The sequence below is a fragment of the Bos indicus x Bos taurus genome, chromosome 7, assembly GCF_003369695.1.
Source record: "Bos indicus x Bos taurus breed Angus x Brahman F1 hybrid chromosome 7, Bos_hybrid_MaternalHap_v2.0, whole genome shotgun sequence".
Lineage (NCBI taxonomy): Eukaryota > Metazoa > Chordata > Mammalia > Artiodactyla > Bovidae > Bos > Bos indicus x Bos taurus.
Window position 1 is genome coordinate 104069237 of NC_040082.1, and position 14901 is coordinate 104084137.

Genomic DNA, 14901 nt, shown 5'->3' on the forward strand with positions numbered 1-14901 from the left:
AGTTTGGGATTAACAGATACATACTACTATATACAAAAGAGATAAATAACAAGGCCCTACTGTATAGCACAGAGAACAACATAATGGAAAAGAATCAGAAAAAGAATGTATAGATATGTATACAACTGAATCACCTTGCTATCTACCTGTAACATTATAAATCAACTGTACTTAAAACAGCAGAACCCAAACTGCCTTATCCACTGTAGAAACTACCAATATGTATAAGGAAAATGCTAGAAAAGGAATGGGAAGACATAAAAGGTCTTCCATGCTGGACGTTGTTCCCAATTGTTTGAAATCATGTGGGTGCTCTTTTCACAGTCTGTGTGGGGCTGTCTGAACGAGACAAGAAGGGGGAAACTCAGGCAGCGAGGGTACACGCGTGCTGAATGCCGACCGTGCCGCCAGCCCAGCACTTGGCCTGCTTTCAGGTCGACCGCACCTGACAGCTAACCCGAGAGCACACCGCATGGCTTGGGGGACCCACGTTCCCCAACTAGGGATTGAACCTCGGGGCACAGTGGTCAAAGTGCTGAAAGTGGTCAAAGTGGTGAAATCTTAACCACTAGACCGCCAAGAAACTTCTCCCCCTTTTTTCTTCCCCCAAAGCCCGTTTTCAAGATGTGAAAACTCTTTAAAATGGCTTAAGGGAAGGCTTACAGGCAAGAAGCAATCAGTCAAGGAAGAAGGAGCTTCCAGGGAAGCTTTCATGGAAGAGGCAATCAGTCAAGGTCCCGTTAGCAAGACACAGAGATTGGATCTGAACCCACATCTTCAGACTCAGAACACCAGCACTTGCATGCTGTAGGGTCCTATGCATCCTAAACTCAAACTCAGGTAACCTTTGGTGCTAACGTGGGTTCCTGAAAAGCTTCCTGAAGATACAGATCCACGAGTTGCCACTTTAAAAATGTATAACAGCCTTTGATGTGCGTCCCCCAAAGCTCCATTGCTCATAAGAACTGAACAATGAGATAATAGTTCTCCAGAGAAAAATACAACTATTGAAGCAAAATCTCAATGACAGCATTCTCTTCTCTGAGTTCGATTCATCTCCACGATGCACAAATGCCTCGCTTCATTGAAACCTCAGCATCGGGTCTGAATAAGGCGAAGAGGTTTCCTCGCACCATTCATATGGCTTGAGGACTGACCAGCCAAGATCTTGGCACGTCTGTTCCTGCTGACGAGAATACCAGCCTGGGTGAAGCTCAATTCAGCAGCCCCATTCCCCGCAACTTACAAACCATGGGATGATGCTCAGCCTGGATTTGATCAGGGAATAAATGACAGAAGCAATGAAGTATTGAAAGTGAAAGTGAAAGTGAAGTCGCTCAGTCGTGTCCAACTCTTTGCGATGCCATGGACTGTAGCCTACCAGGCTCCTCCCTCCGTGGGATTCTCCAGGCAAGAGTACTGGAGTGGGTTGCCATTTCCTTTTCCAAATGAAGTCTTGGGATGGCCAAAAATGAAGTCTTGGGATGGCCAAAAAGTTTGTTTGGGTTTTTCTGTAAGATGTTATGGAGAAACCTGAAAGAAACGTTTGGCCAACCCAACAGAATGAATTAGCTAAGCAACAGAATAAGTGATTGCGACCTGGCCTAGCAAAACCCCTCCATCATCTCTCACTCATTCTACTCTTCCAGGTGCAGCCCATCAAAATCTTAATCGCCCAATTCTTGCCCAACATATACTGAACAAAATCTGAAAAGGAATATCTAACGATGCTTCTCTAACTTTTTGAAAGCCTCCATAATAAAACAAACCATAGGTGTTTCCCAACAACTCAAACTGAAAGTCAACTTCTATAGTAGAAATTAATACAACATTTTAAATCAACTCTACTTCAATAAAATAATTTTTAAACAACCCAGTGACAGTGACAAAAAAATAATGAGTAAAATACAAAAGTCAACTTCTTGGTTAAAAAAATGTATAAACAAAAGGCCCTTTTTAGAAATGAGCTTTATTTTCAATCCTACTTAGTTCTAAAAGCCTGCATATTTATTTTTTCCTCCCACCAGGTTACCTAGAAGCTTGGATTTCACACATCACAACAAATAAATCAAACACCTGCAGGATCCAGGTGCTGACCACCAGACAGCCATGTTGATGATAAAATTCGGACTCGGATTCAAAGAAGCTTCTGTGCAAAATGCTGTATTTCCTCAAATGAGGCTTATAGTTTGTCAATCTTGATATCATCCACTTAAAAAGCAGACCCCCGAAACCAAGCTTTCAGAACTGGATCCCAGTACCACCACATAAATCACTCTCATTCTAAAAACTCTACAATTAATGGTCCCCAAAAGTTACTTTAATAGAGGGCTTCCAGGCAAGGGAAAGTTTCTCATAAAACCCCCATCCACCCTGCCAACTGCTCTGCACCTCTCTTCCATGGGAACCAATAATACTTCACCCTTGAAGTCCTGGGGCAACCTTAGTGGTACCATGTGGCTGAGTACGTCGAGCACAAACCATTGTGATGGGGAAGGAATCTGGACACTGACCCAGCAACAATGAACTTGCTCAGTCATCACAAACACAGTCCAATAAGAGGCTGCATCAAACCGAAAAGCGAACCTTTCTGCTTCAGATCCCTGGTAAGAAAGATTTTTACAAATCCGTATAACTCGAACCAAAAAAGGATGGTTATTGAAAATAAACCAAGAAAGACACAGAAACAGGTTTCCAGGGAAAGCTTGGTAGAAGAGAGATTCTGCTCTGATTAAATAGGTTCTTTTATCTTTGGGGAATGCAACATTATCCCAGCCCTTTACATACACTCTCCTCAGACTCCTTAAGTAGACAGCATTTCAAGGCAGCGATCAAAGAAAACATCTTTGTAAAGAAAACAGCGATGTGGCTGGGAAACCATGAGCATCTTGGCGAACATCTTTTCCACCCACCACAAGCTTGGACTTTCTGGGAAGGTCAGTCGGTTTCTGGTCAGAAACATTCTTGAAGTCGTCAGGAACGGAGCAAGAGAGACTCAGAAGGTGTGTTCTCGGTTCTGCATCTGGAGCTCAGGAACCAAACAGCCTGGAAAAATTAGAGGGCAAACCTCCATGAGGATGGGAAGCTGTAGGCCTGAAAACGCTGTCAGGAAATATTTTCCGGTTACCATTACTATGGGCTTCCCAGGTGGCACCAGTAGTAAAGAACCCAGCTGCCAATGCAGGAGACTCAGAGAGGCAGGTTCAATCCCTGGGTTAGGAAGATCCCCTGGAGTAGGAAACAGCAACCTACTTCAGTACTCTGGCCTGGAAAATTCCATGGACAGAGGAGCCTGATGGGCTACAGTCCATGGGACCGCAGAGTCAGAAACACACTAAGATTATTTTATACCATTTTCTGATTTTACAAGTAACTCTATTACACAACAATGTAAACACACTTAACACTCAACTGTACACTTTAAAAAAAGTAACTCTTCCAAAAAGTACCTACATTTTATTTGAGCCCATGCTCTATCACTGCAAGTCAGTGGTGACTTTCATAAATGAAAAAGACCTTTGAGTAAACAAGTATTAGAGACCTGTTAACTGAAAAACTCTGGAACAAGAGAGGCCTAGAAACTGTATAAATGTTCATGAAGTTTGGGAATGGGTATATAGGTTATGATACAGACCTACAGGGGAAAACTACAGAGTTGTTAAAAATATACACAGCTGACTCTTGAACAACATAGGTTTGAACATGTACCAGACCACTTATACGTGGGGTTTTTTTTTTCAATAGTTTTTTTCAATATTGTTTTTTTTTCAATAGTAAATTCTGCAGTACTCCAGGATCTAAGGTTTGGTTGACTGGATTTTTCAACAGGAAACACTGCACTGCTACATGACCCAAAGCTGGTTGACTGGATTGTTTTCAACAGTAAGGACTGCAGTACCACACGATCCAAGGTTGGCTGACTGTGGATTTTTTTCAACTGTATTACTGCAGTACTACACAATCCAAGGTTGGCTGAACCTGTGGATGCAGGACTGCCGATATGGAGGGCCAACTGTAAAGTTACACTTGGATCTTCAACTTCGAGGACGGTCAACTCCCCTAACCCTTGTGCTGTCAATGAATAGTATAAGGGAATTCTCTGTATTATCTTTGCGACATTTCTATAAACCTAACTCTTTCCAAGATAAAATGGTTATTTGAAAAACTAACAACAGATGGGGAAGGAACAACTGAGTCACACCACATACAAACGAGAGCAGCTGGATCCCCACTCCACACCATACACAAAAGTTAACTCAAAATGGATCACAGACCTAATTATTAAAACTATAAACGTTTACAAGAAACTTGTAGGTGAAAGTCCTTGTGACCTTGGGTTAAAAAGTGAAGTGAAAGTAGTATCTGACTCTTCTCGACTCACAGACTGTAGGCTCCTCTGACCCGCCTCTGTCCACGGAATTCTCCTGGCAAGAATACTGGAGTGGGTTGCCATTCCCTTCTCCAGGGGAATCTTCCCGACGCAGGGATCGAACCAGGTACCCCGCATTGAAGGTGGACTCTTTATTGTCTGAGCCACCAGGAAGCCCTGGATGAGGCAATGACTTCGAGGCTGTAACACAAAAAGTACAAGCGACAAAAGGAACAGACGCGCTGCTGCTGCTGCTGAGTCGCTTCAGTCGTGTCCGACTCTGTGCGACCCCACAGACGGCAGCCCTCCAGGCTCCCCCGTCCCTGGGATTCTCCAGGCAAGAACACTGGAGTGGGGTGCCATTTCCTTCTCCAGTGCATGAAAGTAAAAAGTGAAAGTGAAGTCGCTCAGTCGTGTCCGACTCTAGCGACCCCATGGACTGCAGCCCACCAGGCTCCTCCATCCATGGGATTTTCCAGGCAAGAGTACTGGAGTGGGGTGCCATTGCCTTCTCCGAACAGACACACTGGACTTCATCAAATTTGTAGAATTTTGCGCTTCAGATGACACCATCAAGAAACTGAAAAGACAATTCACCAAATGAGAGGAAATACTTTCAAATCATTTACCTGATAAGGGACTGGTATCTAGAACGTAAAAAGAACCCCTACAATTATAACTTTAGTAATAATCCAACTAAAAACTGGTAAAAGATCTAAACAGGCATTTCACCAAAGAAGATATACAAATGGCCAATGGTTCAATGTCATTAACTGTCAGGGAAATGTAAATCAACCTTCATATCCATTAGGAAGGCTATAATCAAAAAGATTGACAATAACAAGCATTAGCAAGGTCATGCAGAAATTGGAACCGTCAGACACTGCTAGTGGTAATGTAAATTGCTGAGCCACTTTGAAAAAGAGTCTGGCGGTTCCTCAAAAGGATAAATATAGTTACCATATGACCCAGCAATTCCACTCCTGGGTATATACCAGAGATTTGAAAACTTAAATCTGCATAAACACTTGTACACAAATGTTTGTATCAGCATTATTCAAAATAGCCAAAAAGTGGCAACATCTCAAATATCCACCAACCGATGCACAAACTGCGGCATCTCAATACAATGGACTATTATTCAGTCACAGAAGGAAATGAAATAGTGACACACGCTACAACATGAAGAACGGAGAAGACGTTATGCTGAATGAAGGCAGCCAGACACAGACAGCCATAATGACCCCACCAGTGTGAAATATGCACGACAGGCAAATCCAGTAGAGACAGAAAGGAGATCAGTCGCTGCCTAAGGGTGGGAAAGGGAGGAATGGGAAGGAACTGCTTAATGGGCAGTGGGTTTCCCTTGTGGCGGGTGAAAACATTCTAGAATTAGAGGTTATGGTTGCACAACCATATGAGAGTACTACCAGATACTGAATTGTGAAGACTGACTTCCACTTTTTACTTAAAATCTTTTTCCATGGTTTGACACTTTCCTTTTCTCCCTATCTTCCCCTGCCCATAATTTTTTTACGAATATTTCAACATAAAGAAGAGTTAAAAGGACAGTTCAGCAAACACCCACAAACACACGACCTACATTCTGCAATTACACTTCACTTTACCATGTATCTATCCGTTTATCTACCCAATTATCCATCTACATAATTTTGGATATGTTTCAAAGTTGCAGATATCAGTGCCCTTGGTCTCTAAACATTCAGACACCTTTCTCCCTGTGAAATGAAGTGAAGTGAAGTCACTCAGTCATGTCTGACTCTTTGTGACCCCATGGACTGTAGCCTACCAGAGCTCCTCCATCCATGGGATTTCCAGGCAAGAGTACTGGAGTGGGGTGCCATCGTCTTCTCCACTTCTCCCTATATTTCAAGCTTTTTGTTGTTGTCGTTCAGTCACTATGTCATGTCTGACTCTTTGTGACCCCATGGACTGCAGCACGTCAGGTTTCCCTGACCTTCACTATCTCCTGGAGTTAGTGCAAACTCATGTCCATTGGGAAAAGGCAATGGCACCCCACTCCAGTACTCTTGCCTGGAAAATCCCATGGGCGAAGGAGCCTGGTAGGCTGCAGTCCATGGGGTTGCTAAGAGTCGGACACGACTGAGCGACTTTTCACTTTTCACTTTCATGTATTGCAGAAGGAAATGGCAACCGGCTCCAGTGTTCTTGCCTGGAGAATCCCAGGGACGGGAGCCTTGTGGGCTGCCGTCTATGGGGTTGCAGAGTCGGACACGACTGAAGCGACACAGCGGCGGTGGCAGCAGCATGTCCACTGAGTCGATGATGCCATCCAACCATCTCATCCTCTGTCGCCCCGTTCGCCTCCTGCTCTCAATCTTTCCCAACATCAGGGTCTTTTCCAGTGAGTCAGCTTTGCGCATCAGGTGGCCAAAGTATTGGAGCTTCAGCTTCAGCATCAGTCCTTCCAATGAAAATTCAGGGTTGATTCAAACTTTTTAGGACTTTTAAAAAATTTCCAACTGAGCTCAGCTCCAACAATTACAAAAGTGAGTGCACAGAATACTGAACCATCCCCTTGGACCCGCTGACTTCCTCAGCAGTCACAGCACGGTTACCTCAGTGGACAGGCTGGACTAGATCCTTCCGATTCCTCACTGGCAGTTGCTTCCCCCACTCACTCATTCAGCATTTATTCAGCGTTACTGTGTGCAAGTCACAACGCCAGAGTGTGACGCTAGAGTGTACCTACAGGTGATATCCCACCTTCTTTACTTTCTAAACATTTTCCTGGGTGTGCGTGTGGGTGGCAGTGGGGAGGCAGAATTTCCTGACAGTCCAGTGGTTAGGACTCCGCACTCTCACTGCCGAGGGCCCAGGTTCTATTCTTGGTTGGGGAACTAAGATCCCACAAACCATGGAGCATGACCAAAAAGAAAAAAGAAAATTCTTTGTAGACATGTTATCAATGATGGTGTCATCACCATCGGTCATATGAGTATCTTTTGAGCTACCTGACTCTTCTCCTATTCTTGGAGATTTAGGTGATTTCCACTTTTCAACATCCTGGAAAAGCTGGTCGCTACCTCCCTGACAGAGCCCTTTCTGGAGAGAAGCTTCCCTCACTCAGAGCACAGGCTGAAAAGAGTTGGCCTAGGTCAGGGATCTATAAAAAGCCACAATCAAAATCAGGATCCTGGGCTACTGGCTAAGCTAGCCTTGGGCTGAGCTGAGAGGTTACGAAGCCTAAGGCTACCATCCTGATGGTCACAAGCCAACAGGCAAGTAGTGAAGAAAGCTGGTCAGGTAGGAAAGGACGATGAAGCCGATGGACAGAGAAAATGATGAGAACATAATGAGCTCTCTTCTGCCCCAGAACCTTCACATGCTACTTCCTGCACTACTGTGCCTCTCTCCAGCTCTGTAAATGGCAGATTTCCTCTCGTTCTTTAGGTCTTGATTTCAACGGCATCTTCTTAGCCTCTCCCTGACCATCCTAAACCAGGAGCCTCCCCCTTCAATTCTCCACCTCGTAATTGATTTTTTTCCTATTTTCTTGCTATGCCCCTTTTATTCTGTGCATTCGCTGAAAAGAAAAATGTTAGTCGCTCAGTTGTGTCTCACTCTTTGCGACCCCACGGGCTGTAGGCCGCCAGGCTCCTCCATCTGTGGGACTTTTCAGCACGAATACTGGAGTGGGTAGCCATTTCCTTCTCCAGTGGATCTTCCTGATCCACAGTTTGAACCTGGATCTCCTGCATTGCAGGCAGATTCTTAACCATTTGAGCGACCAGTGCGTTCACTGAAGGCAGGGACTGTGGCTGATTCGGTCTCAACTGTAACCCTGGAGCACAGCCCTCAACAGACACTTGTGAATAAATACTAATAAATCAATGAAGGAGGAGCTCCCCAACACTTCTACTTTCTGTGAGGACTTAGTTATACTTCCTACACTCCTGCAAATTCCTTGATCTCTTCATGAGCCCTCTTTGTACCCAGGTAGGCCTCATCCAAACTCCCCAAAAGGGTCTTTCCAAGCATATTTTTGGGCTTCTCTGGTGGCTCAGACACTAGAGAATATGCCTGCAATGCAAGAGACCCGGATTTGATCCCTGGGTCGGGAAGATCCCCTGGAAAAGGGCACTGCAACTCACTCCAGTGTTCTTATCTGGAGAATTCCATGGACAGAAGAACCTAGCAGGCTACAGTCCATGGAGTTGCAGAGAGTCAAGACACAAGTGAGCAATTAATACTTGTCAGGCATACTTTACAGTCCTCTTTCTGGCCTCTAAAATACTTTCTAATGCCACAGAAACCCCTGCTCACCTGACCTCCTACACCCTGGAATCATCCCCTTAAACAGCTACTTGGTTGACACAAGGACCACCCAGCAACCGCAAATTCAGCATCTCAATGACTCAAGACAGCCAACTTTTCACTCTCTTCCTCTTTAGAGAAAGGACACGGGGTGGGCCCAGCATGCCCCAGAACCCCTGATTCTCTTGTGTTTTTTTTTTTTTCCCCTGAGTCTCATAATTCATTAACAGCAGTATTGGAATTATGGCCCTGACACTGACAGGAAAACCAATCCAACTGGATATTTTTCACCTAATGAGAAAAATATAAATAGGCATAAAAAACAGAAATAAATTCTGAATACACTTCTGCTGGCTTCCAGCAGGGTGGGAGCAAAACCCAGCAGCACACTGGTCTCTCAAGCCATATTTTCCACTTTGACCAACGCCAAGCATAGGCTAAGGACAACAGAGCTGGCAAGAGGTGACGGAGCCACAGGCTCCAGGGAAGGCATCTCTTGGCAGCTCCCGCCAAGGCCCCGGGCATAGCCAGGACTTGAAGAACGCCATGTTCTAATCAAAGCTTCAGCCTGGACTGCAGGGACATAGTTTAACTCGTGTAGACCCCAGTTCCCTCTCGAGCATAGAGAGTTACTTTGAAAGCACAAAGTATGACACAGAAGTGCAGACTGGGAGGACAGAGAATGACCATCAACGGGATCATTCTAGAGAACGACACTGAGAACAATAATGACAGAGGAGACAGGCGGGCTGGACTTACACGATCATGCAGAACATCATGAAGACATTCCACAGGGCGATGAAGATTCGAAAGTATCTGAGGCTCAGCAGGAACTCCCGGATGTTGTCACCTGGGAAGTCAGAAAGCATTTTCACAAGCAGTGCTAACACTTCTGTTTTCACCACTGCAGTGTACTTCTGGGGTCCCTGCCCGCCCCGCACCCACTGCCCCCGTATTCCAGCAGCAGCATGGCTTTTCCTTTGGGCCACCTCTGTTCCCCAACCCTGAGCATGCAGGCTATAGATGCCACTGACCAACCCCCAGAGAGGACCAAGCCCCCAGCCTCTGAGTGGCTCAGGGAAGAGCACGTGACCCAAATCTGTCCAGTGAGAGGTGGCCCTGGGACTTTGGCCCCAACTACTGGGAAAGAGGCATCTGCTTTCTGCCAGGGTTGCTGGGCTGTGAAGATGGAAGCCCAATTCTCTAAGGCAAGGGTTGGAAAACCATGGCTGGTCCACAGGCCAAAACTGGCCTCTGCTACCTACTTCTGTATAGCCCATGAGTGAAGAAATTTTTTTTTTTAATAATTAAAAAAAAAAAAAAATCAACAAAGCGTTTAGTGAGACACAAGAAATTACATGAAATTCAAATTTTAATGTCTGTAAATAAAACTTTATTAAAATACAGCCATGCCTATTTATTTACATATTGTCCACGGCAGCTTCCAAATCACAGAGGTGAAGTGTTGCACCAGAGACTGATGGCCCACAAAGCCTCAACTGTTCATGATCTGGCCCTCCACAGAAAAAATGTGGGTCAAGGGTCATCTTTATCAGCACAAGCCAGCCTGAGAGTAAAACCAACCCAGGAGGAATAAGAGCTGGGGAGGGTCACGTGCTACAGGTCTGGTGTAAGCCCTGAATACACATGTGTCTGAAGACCATGCTACCCTTGGATGTTTCAATTCGATTTACACATTTTGAGCTGGTTTCCAGGATTTTCAACTGAAGTGATAGTGTTAGTTGCTCAGTCATGTCCAACTGTTTGTGACTCCATGGACCGTAGCCTGCCAGGCTCCTCTGTCCATAGAATTCACTAGGCAAGAATACTGGAGTGGGTAGCCAGTCCCTTCTCCAGGGGATCTTCCCGACCCAGGGATTGAAGCCTGGTCTCCTGCATTGTAGATGGATTCTTTACTATCTGAGCCACCAGGGAAACCCCTTACAACTGAAAAAGCATAGTAATTCAGGCAAGTAAAACGACAGTTCTGCTTTGGTGACGACTTACTCTAGTATACACTGATGCCAAGGAATAGAAACCACTCCAAGGAGAGGGAATTTGGTACATGAAGACTCCAGAGGGACTTCCCTGGCAGTCCAGGGATTAAGAATCTGCCTTCCAATACAGGAGATGCAGCTTAGATCCCTGGTTGGGGCAAGAAGATCCCACATGCCTCAGGGCAACAGAGGCCGTGTGCTGCAACTACTGAGCCCATACAGCACACTAGAGAGAAGCCTGTGCACAATGAAAGATCCCACATGCCACAGTGAAGACCTTGTGTGCCACAGCTAAGATCTGACACAACTACAAAACATAAATATTAGGGGAAAAAAAAGATTCCAGAGATCTGGATTCCAGAACCTTCCTCTGGGGTTTTGAGTTGATTACCCAGCCTCTTAAGGCCTCCAGAATGAGATGAACGGATCCAGATGAGGTGCTCCACAAGGGTGGCACCCCAAGTGCCATCCATAGATCAGGGCTGTCTGGGAAGTATGGAATACCAGGCAGGAGCTTGGAAACTTCCAGAGCAACCCAACATGATGGCCACTTGGCGCTGCTGCACCATCCAAGCACAGAAGCAGCACAAGGGCTTGCTCAACATAGTTTAGACAAGTCCAGCACCGTCCAAAGGGGCTTCCCTGGTGGCTCAGTGGTAAAGGACCTACCTGCAATGCAGGAGCCGCAGGAGACGTAGGTTTGATCCCTGGGTGGGGAAGATCCCCTGGAGGAGGGCATGGCAACTCATTCCAGTATCCTTGCCTGGAAAATCCCATGAACAGAGGAGCCTGGTGGGTTGCAGTCCATGGGGTTGCAAAGAGTCGGACCCAACTGAGTGACTAAACAACAGTGTTGTCCAAGTCATGGGGTTAGTGACACGAAACACACCCTCCATAGTGTTGGCCCAGCACGGACTGCAAATGTCAGAGACAGGTCTATCCCCAGGATGTCTGCAAGGCAATGCTTGGTGAGGCCCTTCTCTGAGCCCAGGATCATAAAAATGGCCTCTCTCCCTCTCAACAAAGGCTGATTAAAGGCTACTAGTCTAGGGAGTACAGGGAGGAATGAGACGGGTATCCCCGCCCCAAGGAGCTCACAGGGAGGACAAACACTAAACAAGTAACCACATAACTGATAATTCACTATGAGTGCCGTGGAGCTATAATGGGGTTCCCAACCTGGCATGCGTCAGGAGGGGGGTGGGGTCAGAAGTCTCACCGAGAAAGTGTAGAGGCTCGGATGTTAAATATGGGCAGAAGTTTGCTGCCCTTCCGCATAGGTGACTTGGGCCTATGTGTGCCCCAGTTTCTTCCAGTGTAAATAGGGGTGATGCAGGACTGGGAAGTCCAGTGCACAGTGCCCATTATATAGCATGCTCTGATAAATGCAGTCACTATGATATCAGGGGTCAACCAAGCAGACGATGGAGAGAGAGGAGCATTCTCTGTGGGGGCAACAGCCCACACAGAGTCCTAGCTTGAAGGAGCCTTGCAAGAAGCCCCCAGTCAGAGGAAAGTCGCTGTTCTGACCATCCTTGTCATCAATGCTCCTGCTACCTCTAAGCTAGAATAGTGCCTTCCACGTAGTGGCGAGCAACGTACACAACTGCTGAATGAATGATGCATGTATGAATGACTGAACAGACGGACGGTCTAGTGACTGAGGGGACAATCTCTGGAGACAGAAAAACCCAGGCTCAAATCCTCATGCTGTCACTGATTTGCTGGGTAGCCACAAAAAAGTTGAGCTACACTTCTGAGCCTCAGTTTCCTCATCTGTAACACAGGAAATGCTCCTTACCTTTTAGAAACAGAGGTGGAATGAAATACCTGTAGGAAGAACCTAATAAGGCGGCCACCACCAGGCAAGCCCCCGATAAAGGAGAGCTGTCAGACTGTCTGTTCAGATTCACAGCTCCTCAGGGTTCCTGCTGTCCCCATGCAATGCTCCATCATAGCACCCATGACCTTGGCTCCACACAAGGAAGCTGGAGCAGCAACCCCATTGCTATCCTACATCTTCTCCTTTACTGTCTGTTCTTTGTTGAGGAACTGTTTGTCCCACTCTGTGTGACCACAACCCAAAGGCAGGAATTACCTCTGTCTTGTTCCCTGCTGTGTTCCCAGCATCCAGCACAGTAGCTAGTATATAAGAGGAGCTCAATAAATGCTAGGTGGATGAATGGATGAATGGATATAACAGTCAGGTACAGGTCCCATTAGACTCCAAAGTTATACGAGTCAATTTAGCTGCAAGTATACATTCGAGGGCCACCAGGGGCCAGGTGGGTAAAATGCTATAAAGATAAGGGGCGGAGGCTGGGATAAGCTAGAGTCCACAAGCCCCACTTCGATGGGGTCCTGCTTCTCAACTCCCATTCAACAGATGCCAAAAGGTCTCTTGATCTCCAAGTAGTAGAATGTTCTGATTTACATTTGAATTTTTATATGATATGTCCTGGCTTATTTGAAAGCTAATCTACTAGAAAATTAATCTAGTTGAAAATTAAACAGGTCTACAGCATTCTGAACCCACTCCAATATTCTTGCCTGGAGAATCCCACAAAAAGAGAAGTCTGTGGGGGCCCTGTGGGGGCTCTGGTTCATGAGGTTGCAAAGAGCTGAACACAGCTGAACGACTGAACAATAACAACAGCATTCTGAAGGTAATACTTATTTGTGAGGATATTCACTCATTCACACTGGAATGTTGGAACTTCAAGGACACAAGGAAGCCAAAACAAGCTGGAACCTCTTTTCTGGAGCTTAAGATCAAGTGTGAGAAGTAGATATTAGCCAGATGATAGCACAGACAGAAGAAAATTATAATTGTAAAAAGTGATATGAATGCTGATCTACGCAAGGAGGCCTGGTAAGAGAAACAAGTGGATGACAAAGATGGGTAGAAGGAACAGCACAAACTCAGGCCACCCCCCACCACACACACTTAAAACTGATGAGAAAAAACTGTCCTCTCCGAAATGTACCAATTTCAGAGTCCTGATAGGAGGCCTTACCTGTGCTGGGCTCCCTCGACTCCTCCCCAAAGCCCTGCGTGTCCTTCTTTTTCCTACAAAGAGAAGCAGACAGCGTCCACTTTCAATAGGACAGACACACCACTTGGTCCCCAGGCCCTGATCCCCAGCTCAGAGGAGAGTTCTAGCCCTACCGCTGGTCTACTGTGACTTCGAGCAGTTCAGTGATCCTCCCTGGACCACCACTTGCCCCGCCAATCATAGCTATGACTACAGCCATCGACGAGGTGGAGGTGGTGGTCCGAGGGTGCCAGATGTGGGGCTGAGGATACACGTTAGGGCTAAGAGATTCTCGGGGGATGGGCCTGAGGCTCTCCTGGGTGCGAGCAGAGGGATACCGGGGGAACTGAGAGTCTGGATTTCAAGTTGCGGTGGCGCAGAGGATCATAGAAGACGGACCAGAACGGAGGCGGAACTAGAGGCCGGGACTTGGGGGCGGGGCCGGGGTCCTAGGGCAGGCTCACGCTTGCAGGGGCGGGGCTACAGTTCCCCCGGATGGAGCCACGGTCCAACGCGGCCTACTCACAGCTTAAAGTTGAGCACCGCCCCGGCGTTCATCAGCAGCGTCCTGCAGAGGAAGAATACGGTTACTTATACCGCCCCCCACCGTAAAGGGCCCTCATGTCCCATCCTCTGGTCCCCCTAATTACCCAAACAGCAGGATGTCCCCGATCATCGTTACGGCCGGAGCGTCCGTCAGAACAGGAAGCGGAAACCTCGGGGAGGGAGGGGAGAGACACATGAGCCAGCCAATCTGGAAGCAGCTCTGGCGAGGGCTGAGCCAATCAAAGACCAAGACGGTCAGGGTCCCGCCTTCTACAGGCCAAGCCCCTTAAAGGAAGAGCCAGCGCCGCTCCTTGCTTGAAAAGTGTTAGTGAAAGTGTTAGTCGCTCAGTCGTGTCCCACTCTTTGCGACCCCATGGACTGTAACCCTTCAGGCTCCTCTGTCCATGGACTTCCCCAGGCAAGAATACTGGAATGGGTTGCCATTCCCTTCTTCCGGGAACCGTTCCGACCCAGGGCTCGAACCCACATCTCCCGCATTGCAGGCATATTCTTCACCATCTGAGCCCCCAGGCCTTGAACGTAACCAAGAAAGGGCGGGGCGAGAACCAGACGTCATCCAACGGGAAGGAAGCATATGAGGGCAGGATTGGGTCACGGATTGGAAGCCTATCGCCCATGTGTGAGTGACCAGCGC

The 14901-nt window shown here is 46.9% G+C and overlaps 1 protein-coding gene across 2 annotated transcripts; it reads right to left on the reverse strand.

Annotated features, from left to right (window-relative positions):
- Window positions 1–1950: 1950 nt before the first annotated feature.
- Window positions 1951–14752, reverse strand: SMIM7 (small integral membrane protein 7). 2 transcript variants are annotated; one of them, XM_027548122.1, is made up of 5 exons: window positions 14351–14752; window positions 14227–14268; window positions 13683–13735; window positions 9428–9518; window positions 1951–3045 (listed from the first exon to the last, which is right to left on the reverse strand). In XM_027548122.1, the coding sequence occupies exons 1-5, from the start codon at window positions 14440–14442 to the stop codon at window positions 3030–3032; spliced, it is 294 nt and encodes a 97-aa protein (XP_027403923.1). In that variant the 5' UTR covers window positions 14443–14752; the 3' UTR covers window positions 1951–3029. The 2 variants fall into 2 exon arrangements, with proteins under 2 accessions (XP_027403923.1, XP_027403922.1); XM_027548121.1 differs by lacking the exons at window positions 14227–14268; window positions 14351–14752 and adding an exon at window positions 13835–14089.
- Window positions 14753–14901: the final 149 nt, after the last annotated feature.

Excerpts from the sequence above, each read along its gene's own strand:
- SMIM7 (XM_027548122.1), bottom strand. The coding sequence starts at position 14,442 with ATGTGTCTCTCCCCTCCCTCCCCGAGGTTTCCGCTTCCTGTTCTGACG. Across the intron at positions 14,269-14,350 it reads GGGGACATCCTGCTGTTTGG|GACGCTGCTGATGAACGCCG; the intron begins GTAATTAGGGGG and ends CTTCCTCTGCAG. Across the intron at positions 9,519-13,682 it reads GTCGAGGGAGCCCAGCACAG|GTGACAACATCCGGGAGTTC; the intron begins GTAAGGCCTCCT and ends CTGACTTCCCAG.